General features: G+C 40.3%; 1 protein-coding gene across 1 annotated transcript; it reads right to left on the bottom strand.

The window, feature by feature from the left end:
- Nucleotides 1-1,882: 1,882 nt before the first annotated feature.
- On the bottom strand, nt 1,883-14,897 carry LOC139662551 (alpha-protein kinase 3-like). Its single transcript, XM_071541232.1, has 14 exons — nt 14,764-14,897; nt 12,123-12,244; nt 11,230-11,347; nt 9,504-10,818; nt 6,545-7,519; nt 5,368-5,848; nt 4,758-4,905; nt 4,287-4,414; nt 4,150-4,185; nt 3,762-4,036; nt 3,207-3,295; nt 2,890-3,107; nt 2,331-2,379; nt 1,883-2,204 (listed from the first exon to the last, which is right to left on the bottom strand). Exons 1-14 carry the CDS (start codon nt 14,895-14,897, stop codon nt 1,883-1,885), a joined length of 4,410 nt encoding a protein of 1,469 aa, XP_071397333.1.
- Nucleotides 14,898-16,592: the final 1,695 nt, after the last annotated feature.

Genomic DNA, 16,592 nt, shown 5'->3' on the forward strand with positions numbered 1-16,592 from the left:
CAACACAATGTATATCACAGTGAGTGAATGTACATGACAGATAGACGAGGTGGGGTGTCTTTCACTACAATGATTCAGCCCACTCCCTATTATTTGTGGCTGCCATCTTGCATGATAGCTTCTATTAAGAATGGCATTAAAAATTCGTTTAACATTCCACCTACTTTAACAGCTTCTCCAAATGAACAATGCGCAATAATATGTTTTATTTTACAGTCATTTGCATTCAAAGGTGCAGTTTCTAAAAATGCAGAACACTGTAACATGACAGGTAAACACTGTTACACTATAAAAGCACAGCACCGTTAGCCACTGTACAACAGTGCCATATGAATGAGCTACATTTGGCTTGATACATTCAACAGACTCATGTATCAATGTACCCATCTGTAAAATCTGCAACCTACATTAGGCTTGTTGTGTATCCATGTTATGGTTTGACTGGAATTGACATAATCATTCACCTGTATACTTACAAGGGTGACTAAAAAAGACAAGATATATTTATTGTTGTACACTTAGACATACTGAATATATTTCTACTCCGGTCCAACATTCGTTTATCCTAGACATTCATCTAGTACAGACAATTACACTGACCTGAGATGACATTGGGATTAACAATCTGTGATCTACAATATGTGAAGTGATAGATTACAAACCCAGGCAAGCTACAACAATGCTTAATATACATGTAGCCGTTGTAGAAATCTCACTTCCACTACTACACTGTTATTTTAACCCTAAGATTCGTTGAATGCAGGATACAGTAGATGCAGGGTGCGGAGATTTCTACAATGGTTACCACAACATATAAGGGAGTCAATCCACAATAAGTGATAATGCCAAGGAATGGTGGCTGTTAATGGCTAAATAGTTAAAGCCTAGATCGGACTACAAGACTCAAGTCTTCAAGTTCTACAAAGTGCAAGTCTTGCCCAACTAGGGCAGTTCAGGCTAAACGTTTGCCATCCGGTCGGGAAGCTGTTCACACTATGTGACGGGACAAAAGTGGGCATCACACAATCTACCTGATTCTGTCATTCAAAAATGTTTACCCAATCGTCCAGAACTGCAAATACAACTACAAAATAGGTATTCTGTCATTTCTTGGTATAGAAGCTACAGTTGACATTATTACAGGGATAATATTGCTGAAGAATTGCTTTGACTTAATTTGTGATTGCATTATGTGGATTGATTCTGGCACATTGCTATTTTATATAATGTTATATGAGATTTATTCTTCATACAAAAATTGTATAGCAACTTATCAATAGTTGAGCAAGTGGAGTTGGGAATCTTCCTGATATATATAAACTACCTATAAGTGGGAGTTCTTGATGTTCTCTTGCAGTTAATTTTCAGTCTTATATGAGTCTTGTGCTGCTTCACTCTACAGGGGCCTAACCAGACTCGGCCCGATAAGATCAAACATATTTGAAAAAATTGCATCCGGCCAAACAGTGCCAGGACTCGACGCTGCCAGACATTGACAAAGTTGGCAGTGTTGAGCCCATCCACACTACAGGATAATCTACGCTGACTGTCAGGCCCTCCCAACCCAGACTAGCCCAGATTTATCGGGTTAGAATCGGGTTTAGAATCAGCCTTAAATCAGCTTCCATATTTTCTTTAATTTTTCTGTCTCCTGGTCTCTGATGGTTTCATAGCTCTGTGTTTTTCGTAGCTCAGCGGAACTCCCAGCAGCCTTGTGTCTTAGACTTGCTTCCTGCTCCTCCTGGGCTGTTTTGGGGTCACTGACACATAACCAACAGTGATTCTGGTTCAGGATTTCATCAATGAGAAAATCAATGACATTTGATCAGGATACTGTTCGATTGCGAAAATCAGTGACATTTGACGTTGACATATAGCTATTCTATGTCATCTTAACATCTTTGGGAGCATCAGCAGCTTTTTGTTTAGTGGGTGTCTTGCTGCTATCCTGCTCCGATTCAGCCTTCCTGGGCAGTCTGGGACTGCCAGCAGATTTCCTGCCGGTCTGAGGGCTGGAGGAGCCAGCGGCCATCTTGCGTTGAAGTAAGGGACTCCTGGAGCCCTTGGGCTTGGATGGCGTCATTAGAGAGTCCATGGCCTTCAGAGACCTCAGGCCCAGTAGACCACAGTAGTAATTACACTGGTGCTGGGAGACAAACTGCTCAAAGACCTTGGGATTCCCTGTGGCAGACAGACCCTGATACCTGCAGCAATACACAACAAGACCCAAAATGATACAGTTGTTTCACTAAAAATGTAAATTGCCTGTAAATTGAGGTGCTATTTTCACAGTATCAATTATAACAACAACTAAATACAAATATACTAACCCTGTTGATTTGACTGAAATTCCAACATTGGTGATCTTAGTGTCAACACCTGCAAAATAATCACATACAACAATGTTCATTTTCTGTTGTTCAGGCAAAATATACAGATGTCATGGACATGCATCACAAATATAGGAGGCAGAAAAAAAGAAAAATAATACATCTTATTTTCCTGAACACATCAGTCTTAAAATTTATCTAGGATAACAAACTCAGTGCCTAATGGACCAGAAGGTACATAAAGATGATGGCCTTATTGCCTTTGTAAATTAAAGTGATACGCACATCTCCCTGTTTCACTGGTGCTGGATGAGTATGGCAATTTTTTTATTACAAACAACATTTCAACCCAGTTGGCCTTTGTAAGGTGTGTGACCAGACAAACTCCTTTTTACGGCCTCACTGCCTCTCCGATACATGCTCCAACATGATTTTAAGGTAAATCTGATGGGCCAGGAGATCTCAGTAGTGTAAAAACACAAAGTATTCCAACAGTGTAAGAAATCCTGTGGTGTGCATCCAGCCTCATTTCTTGTGCAGAGTTAAGGTTTCTTCCTACCTTCCAGCTGAGTGAGTAGCAGATTGCCATTGGTCCACTGATGGATCCAGTGCTGCAGGGCACAGCACTTCTGCTCCACCTCAGACCCAGTCCTCATGACTAGTCTGCCTGTGTGATCCAGTAGAGAGTATTTCAGGTAGACTCCCTTCAGATCAGCCTCCACTGTGGCATGGGGGACAGTGTTTGCCGGTCGGTACATCAAGTAGACTGGAATCACCCTGTGTAACAAAGGTTGTTGTGATGTGAATGACTTTTAGGGAGACCATATACTCAAGAGGATCTTACGTTCTTATGAAGAGTAAACTGATCCCACTCACTCCAGACATGGGCCGAAGTTTTCAATCACTCTAGCCTCTGCGGAAAAGATTTTGCAGTATTCACGAGCCAAGTTCTGTATTCTACATTCCTGTTTGCAGAACATTGGAAAATAGCCAGTTTAGATAAACACAACCTACACCAGTACATTTTTTAAATTTGCTTTTGATCAGTGGCACAGTAATCTTATGGGGGTGGAGGCAATGGCACTTGACTGATTCACCTTAATACAGGATTTCAAAATTAAGAAGGGATGAATAAATTACAAAAACAAATCTTTCATTTCAGAGGAAGACAAGAAGAAGAAAGATCTTGTCTTGATGTGATATTGGTGTATTTTTTGGCTGATATACTATGCTTTGCAATAACCTTAGTCGATCATACTGAAGGATAGCTTTTCTGCTGTTGTCTGCTTCTTAGATACTTTACTTGAGATGCCTTCATTTTTTTTTATTTTGTCATATGATTCTTTTAATTCTTGCCATGCCGATTTGAAAAAGAAAAATTCCCACTCTTCCCCTGAATCCCCGACTCTATGTTTTTTTGTATTTACTTACCTTCTTGGCGGTGTCCAAGTTCCTCTCTATGAGGCAACTTTCCCCCTTGCCCCCATAGGTGATAGGGTTGCATACTTTAATGACACATGTGTTCCCAGACTCGAACACAGGCTCCAGGCCGTAGATAACCTTCGCTCTCCAGACTTTGTGAGAACAGCCATCACCAATATGAGATTCCTGCATCATTATGCGGCCAAAGAATTTATTGCCCCAAACACCAAAATCAGCCACACCCTTGTTCAACATTAGGGGTGTCATTTCGATTTCCTCTCCAACTGCATACACAAGATGAGAGTGCCAAGCCAATCAGATAAGCATTTCATGGTTTTACAGGAAAATTTGTGTTCTAAATCTAAAAGTGATCTAAATATATAAAATCTCATCTTACCACCAAGATCCTCACGCAGGGATATTCCAGCCAGGACTGCAAAACAAGAGATAATAAAGAATGAGACATGCTGTAGCTATTTAGTGCCACAAAAAATGTGTTATTTTACAACAAATATAAGATAACTGGGGACATACTATTGACACTAAGTAGGAAGTCTGTCGTGTCTGTCCCATGTTCATTTGTGATTGTACATCCATAAACACCACAGTCTCCGCTCGACGCCTGAACGATGGCTAGATTTATCTGCGTCTCATCTCCTGCACTGAGAAACAAACAAAAAATTAGCATAACATAAAATATCTCAGAAAATATTTTTAGTATTTGATCAATAAAGGGTTTCATTCCAAAATATAATTTTTCATATACCCTTTTCAAGCCTTGCTGGCAAAAAACTCACTATTATGTGTAGACACTATTATGTTCATGGAATACCTTTAAAGTTATTAAGTCTTCCTAAGACCTTTGTAAAAAATGCAATAACATTCTAAAAGAAGCAATCATTTATATTTTAAGAAAATTTGGAGGTAGCAATGGTAGCTTTTTTCCCAAATATTAAATTTCTTATAAAACTGAACACATTTTTACTTCAGGAATTGAGGACTTACTTTCTTTTAATCTGAGCAATCTCCACTTCATCTCTGTACCATTTGATAGTGGAGTCACTAAGAACGTTGAAGAACTGGCACCACAGTTTCAAGTGTCCCGAAGCATCTGAGAAGGACTCCCCCCTAATCTTACGGATAACCTGAGGAGCTGGAAGGAGAGACGGACCCCGACAGAGACAAATAGGTTAAGATATACACTTTCCTATGTTACACCTGCCTCTTTAATATGTCTACTTCATCAGTTAAACCAATCCTTCCTGGCAAGTAGCATGTGCCTTTTGTGGCAGTGCCAAAGGAAACAACCACTGCTCATGCACATAGAGGGTCTGGGTGGCACTTCCCATAGAAGCTAGGCCAAAGAAAACTACACTTTAATGGCTCCTTTGAGGAAATGAGATAACTTCCTCAAAGCATGGCAATATAACAGGTGCTACTAGCAAATCACTGCTAGCAATGACTACTAGCAAAGAGTACAGCAAAGAGTCCTCTAAAATTACAGATTAGTTTTCACCCTACAGTGTATGAGTTAGTTACAGTAGCACCACATGAATACTTTCTCCCCATTAAACCCCCATTTTTAAATACTAATGAGGCATGATGGGTATTTTACCTTTGAATGGGTCATGCTTGTCCTTCTCTGCAGGTTTTCCCTCAGTCTTGGGGGTGTGGGTCTGCTGAGCGGGCTGTTGGCTCGGTGCTGGAGTCTCAAGCAGCGTCTTCCTCCTGCTCAAGAGAGGAGAACTCCTCTCTGCCGGAGAGGTTCGCCCACCACTGGGCTGAAGTAGAGGCGATCGTCGTGAAAGGCTAGGAGACACAGAGAGGGCCGCAGGGCCTGGGGAAAGCTTGCTGCTCTGTGTAGACACTTCCTCTTTCTGAGGTTGGTTATCAGCCGGTGATGTGACCTCGCTGTCCTCTGTTTGGGCCTTGGGTAGTAAGATTTTGCGGCGGGCTCCAGAGGCCAGTTCTTGTGGGGTCGCAGAAGGGATGGGGGAAACACCATTTCTTTTCCTTAACAATGGACTAGCTTCAGGATTTGGAGGGGTTAAAGGGTCAGTTTTTGAAAATTCCTCAACCATAGATAAAGAGCCCTCCTGATGTTGAAGTTGAAGATTAATCGCTTGTGTTTCAGCGCCAAGTACACTTTTTGTTGCAAATGTTTGTATATTCTGTAAACCACCCACGGTTGGTTTGTGCTCTTTATGTTGATCTAAAAGTGTGGCGGGATCTATTTCACTGCTCCTCAAATTAGTTTTACTGATGAGTTGAATTTCTGGGGTTAAAGTATTTTGTATTAATTCTATGTCTTTGCCATGAAAATGTTCCTCATTGTCATGCTCCAAAATTGACATTATTGAATCTTGACTGTTGGCATTTGTAGACGGCGAGAGCACAGAATCCTTCTCTATTACTGCGGTCAGTGGTTTCCCAGGTCCTGGTGCGGTAATCACTGATGGGTTTGAACTTGGGGTAAATATATTAGTCAATTCCTGTTTTGGAGTCATAGGCAAAAAATCTATTTGGACATTCTCAGTCCCAGAGAGGGAAACAACAGGATCATGTTTCAGAGGAGCAGCAGTTGATGCTCCAGATTCCTGGCCAGTGTCCATGACACTGTCATTATATTTTTCGGTACTGCTAGGTTTTGTGGTCTCTAAAGCGCTGCCTGTGTCTATGACAGAGATAGGAGGGATCACAACAGTTGGGGAAGTTGCATTTAGGGATTGTATTTGTTTGTGATCATTAGTTAGTCTATGGCAAACTTCCAAATGTGCAGACTTTATGTTTGCAGGAGGAGAAGCATCAGTGCTGGTCTCCATTTCCCTGTCAAGCTTTGACTTCTTCACTTCCAGTTTACATTCTGTGTTGTCAACTCTTAATTCTTGACATTTCTCTGTAGCAGATGTAGTGGGACGTTGGTCAGCAGGGATTGGTATGGTAGTCACTGAATTTACTACTGCGGATTCAAGAGCCTTTATCTGTGATCTCAAAAGTTCAGCAATAGATATGACTTTTGGCACAGGTGTTGGGATTTCCTTGAAGCCTTTTATTGGTTGCTCAGTTAAGTTTGTCTTATGGACGCTTGTATTTTCTGGAGTTTTTGTTATATGTGGAATAACAGTCTCAAGGTTAGTTGGCTTCAGATTTTGTGATTCTGAATGTTTCTCCTCTGGCCTTTTTAACACAGGTTCATTCTTCTCAGTTTCTTTATCAGATATGTCCACAATGATAATGTCACTGTTTTGCTCAGTTGTCTCTTCTGTTTTAGCTTGTTCAAGCGTCTTTAGTTCAACAATTTCAGTTTCCATCTGAACTATACATTCATTTGGGGCCAAATTGTCAGCCTGTACTAATAACTTACCTAGCTCATTACCTTTTACTTTCTCATCAACTTGTATTTCTGTCCCCTCAACAGTTTTTATAGCCGTCTCAACTTGGCTTTGCTGGACGGTGGGCGAAACATTACACCCCGGGGTGTTCTCACCATCACCAGGGCTTTCGAGGGGTGACTTTTGTAGGTCTGTAAAAAGGACTGTATGGCTTTCATTTGATCCCCTGGAATGATCCCATGTGTCCTGCGTCATTTTGTCAAAGGCTGCTTGGACAGGACTGTGCAAAGAAGGGGCCTGGTTGTCATCTGTCGTGGTCTCTCTTCCCGATGGACTCTTTTGTGGTGAATGTGCATCCATCTTACATTGGGTGGGTCGTGGTTCGAGGTTGACAGGTGCATCATTCCTGTTCATCTGTGTATGGGCCTGTGTAACCTTGAGGCACAATACAAGCAGAGGTATCCATGCTGTAAATACTTATTCCCTTATCCCTGGCTATGCTGGACACGGATAAACATGTAATTTTAAAAACAGCAACAGCGTAACCGGCACAACAAACAAGGAATGGAATGGGAACACATTAGAAGGAAGATGCATTCAGAAATCCATGCATTATTTAATTAACAAACATGGATGGTTCAGTTAATTTTTGTGGACTTGAACAGCTCATTTCCAAGATAGATTCCAGAGAAGAGATATATTCTGTGATGGAATCAAGAGGCACTTTCAGAACCTACTTTACTTTAAAATGAGTACTATTTCATTGTTTTGCAAACATGTCTGATGTAGGATCCCTGGAAAATTACCCTGGACATCACTCAAGTGTTTTCAAAGTCACTCTCCTGTTTATTTCCAGTGGAGCAGGTCCAGAAAGTGTAACTTGATTACCTCCCACATTCTTTTTTTGCATTCTTGTTTGTAGCTTTGTGGGAAACCGGTTAACAAATCTTGACTTAGCTGTCAAGTCATAGGATTTATTTTTTGTAATTAAGTTTTTCTTTAAATAAGCAAGTATGCAAAGAAAAAGGCCAAAAAATAAGTGGCAGACATCAACCAATTCACCCTCCTAGTTAGCTAGTTTTATGCTCCAATCATCAAATGACAAGTAGCACTCTAGTAGTACTGCACTGAGATACTACACAGTATTGTAATACTTCTGGTGTACTATAGAGTAAAATGTTAGCATGGTGCACTACTCTGTACCATATGTCAGTGCTCTACAAACATTTTCCTTTAGTGTCAAATCTCCATAAAGGCCATGGTTGAGAACCCTGTTTAAATTAGCACCAGAGGCTCTAATGGACTCCCTGTGTCATGTGTCACTCGATGGATTAGATAAGCCATAATATAGCTCAAGGGTCATTCTCTCTGCCTATATTCCGCCTTAATGTTCTCTCAAAAAGTAAGTGCATGCTTCAGTTTGGAATACTACTTAGGCTTTAAAATCACATGCAATCTACAATGACAATACAGGAAAGAGAGTATGATGTTTGACAGCCTAACTGAAACAAACTCTACTGCTAATTTCCGTCTATCACAGTGCTTATAGCTAAGTCTGACATGGGCAGGCCTATTCACAAGGAAGAGGGCTATTTTAAGTTATAGTGTGGCCAGAGTGGAATGTAAATAATTTTAAGAGGTGCTTCAGCCATGCAGTGTTTTGTCTCAGCTCTTGATTCCTGCAATATTCAGACAGCTGGAGTCATGATTGCATAAGCAGTGAACAACAAAGATTCCTAATTATAAAGCATCTAAATATCTGAGTATTAATCTGGGATGTCTGGTCACAAACTTTAGAGCCCAGATTTTTTTTCCTCTTTCCATACAAGGGTGAGAATTTCTGATGTTTTCTCTGATTTTCATTACATTCACATCATTAGGATAGAATATATTTTAAGTTAGTTATATGCAGCCTACGTGTTGTACCTGAAAGCTTATCACAGTCATCCTTCAAAACATAGTTATTATGGGAAAGATACAGCAGGCGCATTTAGTGCGCTCTGAGTTTTCCATCTATTAGGTCTTCATCACAACACCATGTATTCAATTTCACTTTTAATTTAGAGGCCAATTGCTTGTTTGTGAGACCATGTACTGACACTGTCAAGAATACAGAGCGCCAAATTCTCAGTACAGGGAGCACGTCATATAAGACCTTATATAAGACTTATAATGCCAAATTGCTATCATAAGAAATGCAGCGTTGGTCTTCTCTCAGATCTTTGCACTTACGTTTAATATTAAATTCGCTGCAGGAACATACCTGTTGCATCTGCCAGTGTGTGCGTCATTTAATTCTTGTCACACAGCGGGGCATACTTGTAAAAGCTATAAATAGCCACAGGATGCTTGTGTTACTGATCGGGCCTGTGTTGGCAACGCAAAGCACTCATGAGCTCATGCGAACAGGGTCACTCACCTCACTCCGCAGCAGCGGCCGAGACACAGACGCATTCTTTAGGCTGGGGCTTGTTTCCTTCTCAGACAGCTGATCTGTAGACTGTTCACATGGACGCAGAGGCAAAGCATCCTCGCTTTCCCTCAGCATGTCCACTGACTCGAGGTCCCTGTGTGTTAAAGTGGAAGTAGTGGAGGGATGTGGACAAACTGCTACTGCTACGGAAGACTTCTTGTCAACTTCCATGACTGTAACATCCTCTTGTTGTGTTTTAGTAATGTCCTCCTTTACTGTGCTTAAGGGTTGTTGGGGTGTTACTGCAAGACTTGAATGCAGCTGTGTTGAGGTAACAGGAGGATTTGGGTTCAGCTTTTTCAAATTTCCAAATGTATCTTTAGGGCCAACTTCCTTGTCAAGCTCTGCAGCTTGTTTACCTTTAGTTCCTGACACAGTACGATTTGTAGATGGGAGAGTAGCAGCGGATATTGGGACAGTGGGCGGTTCTTTCTGCAAAGGGACACCTACATTTCCCTCTAGACATACCTTTACCTCCTCTGAAGGCATCCTATTGACAGGCAATGCTTTCTCTGTTGCTGATTTCTGACGCTGTTCTGTCACTTTTCTGGAGTCTGAATCCAAAGCTGATGAAGTAACAGTGCTCTCTACTTCCATCACCTCTTCTAAAGTCCTGTGAGACTGTAATGGCTGTGTGGGAGCCAGAGCTACAGAGGCCTCTTCATTTGCCCTTTTCTCCTCAGACACCCTCTCTGCAGGAGCCTCTACCTTCACACCCTTTGCACCATTGGAGATCTTAATCTTCTTTTTGATAAAGGGTGTTTTGGGTTGGTGTGCAGTGAAAATCTTCTGCGCAGAGTCATATATGTATGTCGAGCCATTTTCATTGACGCCGTTTCCATTGGTAATGGGAGACACTGCTCCATTAGTGATGGGCACTGGCTTCTCCTCCGCCTCCTCCATAGTGGTCTCCTGTAGCCTGGCCTCAGTCTCAGCAGCTGCGGCCTGTTGGCTCTCCTCCGTCCCCTCGTCTTCCATGGAGCTAGGGGTGCTGAGAAAGGCTTCCATTGGGGACCGACGTTTCCTCTGTGAGCGGTCCGGACTGATAGGTCTTAGTTGGTCCTGAAGCTCAGGCCCCTGGTTTTCCTTACCCTCCAGTTCCCTGCGTTTATGCTCAGCCTTTTGTTTGAGCTTGGCAAAGTACTGCTGGTGGATCTTGAACTCGTTCATGTCGCCCACCTCCAGAACCCCAGAGCAGGATACAATGCCTTTGTTGTTGCTGGCCGATGCCTGGTATATAGCTGCATCTTCCACAGTGCAACTGAGAAGAAAAGACACTTTTAAATGACTGTTAACATTATCTCAGGCCAGTTGAATCTTGACATAAACAAAGGTAGACAATGAGGAATGCTGCTTTGGCTTGAACACTATGTAGAAGCAAGAGGTGCATGTAGATCCAAAGAATTCCAAGGCACTGACCCTTTTTCGAAAATTAATAAGCCTCTATTAATTTGGCTAATTCGAAAAAATTAAAATAACATACCGATGTGTTGCGGATTGTCTGCATTCATCAGGGAGTGCTTTTTGCTATGCATTAGCCAAACTAATAAAGGCTTTTTAATTTTCAAAGAAGAAGAGTGACGTGGAATTCTTTGGATCTATATTTCTCCATAGCAACAAATACATTAGGAATACAATCAAATGGCATATCAATGCTTTGAAGCATACATACTTGTAAATGTGCAGGGAATGGTTTTGTCCATTACGGAATATTTCATATTTAGGCAGTCCACAGTATCTGTCTAACTGCATGTCATCTTTATACCAAGTAACTTCAGGAGTAGGGTGTCCTAAAAAACAAAGAAGCAAACTAACAAAACTGGAAGTGATAGCAGTGATATAACAATTTGTAGATCATCTACAAAATGGCTAGCCATTTACTTTACAATGGCTTCATTGCAGTGTATTCCTATATGCAAATGTAAATGCAAATTGTAAATAAAGAACAATATTTTGTCCAGTATTTCATGAAAATGTACCTGAAATATAATGTACATGAAAGTTTGTTCAGAACAATGAAAGCCCAAAGTGAACATAAGTACTTACAGTTCCAGAACTCTTGAATAATAAATACTTTTGGTCAACCAGTTGGTTACTGGCCACAATTTAATCATAACTTTAACATATCAGAATAACAAAACAAAATGGTGTGCCAGCACTTGGTCCTATTTATTTTCTGCTGACAATATAACAGATCAGAATATACATTATAACCTATCACCTCAGCACTAAATGAGACACAATATTGAATAATTTTAGTATGGAGACAGCAGGAAAGATTGGAACATTTCTTGCCAGTACTTATGTCAGGTGTTGGAAGTCTTGTTTTGGAAGTACTTATTTTAGTACATTATGTTTGTACATTTTTCACTTCCATTATGTTATTGCGTACTTGTAAGCACATTATGCATTAGAGAGGTTCCCATCAAGTACTTCTGGGGTATTATTATGTCCTTACAATACTATTCTATAGCTTAATATACAGGTGAATACACTGGAATAAGGCCACTGTAAATCAAGTGTTACCACAAAATGTGTCCTACAGATGCTTAGAGCAGAGTTTACCTGTAACCATACAAGCGAACTTCACATTGCAATTCTCGGACACAGCTTTTGACTTCAGCGTTGTCTCAAAGGAGGGCTGTGTTTCCTCAGTTAATTGTGCCATTACACTGCAGAGTGTGCTCCTGTAAAAAAGGGGCGTATAAAGTTGTTTCTCTGCAGTTTTTTAGGTCATTTTATATGTATAGGATTATTCTTTAGTATAGATCAGTAGTTTTCAAAGTCTGGGTCAATTGGAAAGATTTTAATGGGGGTCTGAATTAGAAATTGTTGCCTTCAGCGGCTTAAGTTTGTGAAAGGCCAATTCTAATTTTAAATGAAGCCCTTAGCCACCAGTATACTATATAGCCATAGGCTTCACATGCCCCTAAATGTAAGGTAGGCTGAAAAAATAATAAGTAAATTCTATTGTATTAGACAACACAAATCCAGTTTGTATCACAAGTAAAAAAATCTTGTGAAAAATTGGGCCACAGACCAAAAGTCTGACAACCACTGACGTATATCCATTCTTACCATAGTCCTCACTAAAATATGCATTATGTGATATATTTCAGACCACTTTGCTGAATATGATTTCCAAAGTAAATACAGGGGCTATTCAATATTAGTACACCAGCTGAAGTGGATCACATTCAGCAAAATATCAGCGACACATTTACTTACTTTGCACCCACACTTACAGTCAAGGTATTAGTTGATATGGATTTGTCAACAAACGCATTACAGTACCTTGCTGGCCTGTACTGAGAATACCTGTGACTTGAGCAGCTATGCAGAAAGGAAGCAAATAGAAGCAGCTCATCAGGCAAAATGCATGTTGGCCATGTTTGAACATGACTGAAAACATTCATATGGACTATGAGCTCTCATTATACTGTGAGGACATTTACCACCATGCCATGTCCAATTTTGTCTCTCTGAAATTGTGCTTACTTACATAGTAATCGTTCAAAGCTAAACTGATTTGTTCTTTAAGGTTTGAATTCATGATATTAACTAGGATAATCAAGAGATCGAGTTAAGACCAACACCAGAGACAGGTGAGTCTACCAAACAGTAAGCAAACCTTTCATTTGTTTTAAAAATAATAATAAATGCTTTTCACAGAGCACACAATAAAGAGGGTTCAAAGGAGAGTGTATCTTGTGATTTTTAAATACTGCAATTCAATATGAATTGGTATTAAGCCAGGCTAGGAAACCCACAATTCTCAGAGACAAGAGCAGGACCAAAACAATTAGTTTCAGAAAGAAAAATAAAACCAAGACTTTTATGACTGGAGTCAAATACTACACCCACATAAAACCCAACATTTGCTGATAGAAGCCTCTTTAGTCCATATGAAATTCATTTACAGAAATGAGACACACGGCCATAAACATAATGTATTCAATACAGAATGTAGGCTATGTATTGAATCGTTGTAGCATGTGGAAATGCGGCCAAAACATTGCAGAGATGAAATAATATTAACTGATTAATGCTTGCATGCATATGATAAGCACAGAAACATTATCCGGGTGCTTGTGTATTACGTGCGGTTGATCTATGTCTGGTGTGGACATCCATTTCAGTCTTGGGTCAGTTCACATTTAAAGGATACTGTTACACTTCACTGCATATTACCCATGATTAAACAAACAAAAGAAGACACTAATACTAAAGACAGTCACTGTTTTAAACAATATAATGATATATGGCTTGTAATAATAATGCAAACAGTCATGCATTTCCTTGAGCTTGTTGGAATGCAATTTTGCTCACTTGTGAATAACACAAAAAAATAGTGTACTAATTAAGCCATGGTAATGTTACAAAGGCAACTTTTGAGGCAAAATAGATAGGGAATTTTGCAGGAAATTATGACTCATAATATATTTGTTTCTTATAGTCCATCATTTTAGCCTTATAGTTTTTGTCCCATTTACCAGCTCTCATCCCGCTGAAAGCAATGTTACCATCTCCATTGCCTCAAAATGTTGTTGATGTATCATTTTACAGTAGGAACACTCTAGACAAATTTTGGGTGACGTAGGTCCCCCAAACATTTTCTCAGGAAAATGCAACAAAGTGAGACACACACAGGGTAAACAAATCTAGGTTCCTAGAAACAAGATGTTCCCATAAGATTAAGGCAACAATGCTGAGGCAGCTCCTTGGGGAAAGTTGCCCCATATGTTGCCCTGTGTATTTCTACCGATAAGATTTAATTATCTCAAAAGACTGCATATATACTGGGGCCAACACCCCTCATTCCTCAGAATATCTACATGTGTAAAATACTGACAGATTCTGAATTATTGGGTCAAAACAAAACCTGAATGCCATATTTATGTTTGTTTTTCACTGTCAAAATATAAATGCTTTCCATGCAGATGCTGTTGTTAGTGTTTTGCTTATTGTGAACCAAGGCCTGGTGTGCATAACTGAGATGGTTCTCTCAATCAGCAATTTACTTAAGCTTGGGTTACCATGGTAGCTACAAACAAAGAAAAAACATCTCATGCACTTTTGCCTCACTCTCAAGAGGAACTGTTTGGAAATCCTGTCATGTTAATGCATATACATGCATGTTGGGCAGGACGGTCCTACAGTGGTATAGGACGGTCAATGACACTTTGCATTTGTCAGGAATCTCTACCTGTTCTCTGGCCTCACGTTGGAGAGGTAGCTGCGGCCACCAGCCCGGCTACTCCCATTGACATCATCCCCATTGTACTGGCTGGATCTGCCATCGGCAGAATAGGAGCGTGTCATCATCCTCCTGGAACTCATTTTCCACCAGATAAAGTTACGCACAGATCAAAGTTTTCCAGGAGAAAAAAAGGTTTCCCTTGTCACTTCTGTTTTTTGTCCTGAAAGACCGATAGGAGCTGAAAGAGAGAAGAGAGTGAAGACATGAGCTCTAATGTCCTGTGATATTTGAAAAAGAAATGTCACAAGACAGCAGAAAGTGTAGGAAAGTGTCTCATGAAGTCAAACTTTCTTTGTGTCGTTCCATAGATTGAAACAAAATGCTATGTAAGACAGAATTAAATAGCAGCACAACAGATGCTCTGTAAAATAATTTATTTTACATGCTGATATACCTATGATTCCCACAAAAAACATTCAGCAAACAAACTATTTCCAAGCAGTTAACTCACCATTCACAAGTTTCTTTTTCTCCTTTGACAGATATCCCACAGCACCGACTTAAGGCACTGCAATTTCCAATCAAACATGAGCATGCGTAGGCTGCTGGACTATTTATAGTTACACTACAAATAGGCACAAGAGCACATCACACTTTCCAAAACTTGCCTTTGGACCATTTCATCAAAAAGAAAAAGAAAAAGCACCAGAAAAGAAAAGCCAGTCAGTAAAGAGTCTGCACAGAAGCAAAAACAAAATCCTTCTGAAGAATCCATACTAAGCTCCATGTCAAATACAAGGTCATCCCACATTTGGTAGTCCTCCAAATGGGAGGAGAGGATTTAGAAGACAGGGCGAAGGTTTTTTTTTTTGATTTGGTTACCAGTGGATTGCAGGCCCTCTGAGAAGAAAGCAATCTTTCGTTTGGCCAGTAGTGGGCTCCTCTTTTCCCCTAACTGCTCGCTTGGCTGTGGATATGAACTGTAGTAAAGAATCACATGAGCCTGTCAGTCAGAAGGATCACATCACCCTTAAAAGTACATCAATATGAGCAGTAAATTCATTCAGTCATGCAGGCATCCAGTCACACTCGGTTCCTTTCCAAACAAGTGTTAAGTTACATTAACGTTCCATTACCAAGGGACTTGTTTATACGAAATATATGCAAAACATTTAAAAAACATTGGTATAAATTGGCACATTTATTTCACAGTTGTCCTCCAGAATTCTCTCTTTGTTTGTTAAAATAAAAATACATATTTTGTCAACAGTTCGCATCATAAGATGGTGAAGCCCACCAAGCTCTGTGGCATGCATTGTCCTGTTGCTGACAATTGCATTGGACCCCCAGAGGAAAAGCGGTAGGAATAGAACAGCCTTATATAGGCTGATCCTACTGACTGCTAGAGAGCTAGGGGCTCTCATATCCTTACACAAGCATGCACACACACACACACATACACACACACACACACACACACACACACACACACACACACACACACACACACACACACCAATGATCAGCAGTTGGATTTGCTGCTCGGTAAAGTAATTTGTGATGAAGTGTTTTTGTTAAAAGTGCTTCACAAATAAATTTGACTCAACTTTACTATGGGCACCATATTGACATTTTTATTGCTTATCATTTAAACAGATCATGTTTGGGGAAAAATTAACCCGTGGGAACGACATGTCATCACCTTTAACTTAAATCTCTCTCGCATGCCAAACACATTGCAAACTTACAAACTTTTCCGTGAACTGATAGTAACTGACACTACTATGAGTTCCAGCCTCCTGAGTGTGTCCTGCGTAAATCAAGTTCAAAGATGT

The sequence above is a fragment of the Centroberyx affinis genome, unplaced genomic scaffold, assembly GCF_046629955.1.
Source record: "Centroberyx affinis isolate AG114_WGS23_722 - 3 ecotype Tasmania unplaced genomic scaffold, CSIRO-AGI_Caff_v1 ptg003839l_1, whole genome shotgun sequence".
NCBI lineage: Eukaryota > Metazoa > Chordata > Actinopteri > Beryciformes > Berycidae > Centroberyx > Centroberyx affinis.

Bases quoted from the DNA above. Each gene is read 5' to 3' on its own strand.
- LOC139662551 (XM_071541232.1), bottom strand. From the start codon at position 14,897: ATGAGTTCCAGGAGGATGATGACACGCTCCTATTCTGCCGATGGCAGA. The intron at 7,520-9,503 runs GTGAGTGACCCT...TTGTGCCTCAAG, and splicing joins GGCCGCTGCTGCGGAGTGAG to GTTACACAGGCCCATACACA. The intron at 4,037-4,149 runs GTAAGATGAGAT...TTGTGTATGCAG, and splicing joins CCTGCGTGAGGATCTTGGTG to TTGGAGAGGAAATCGAAATG.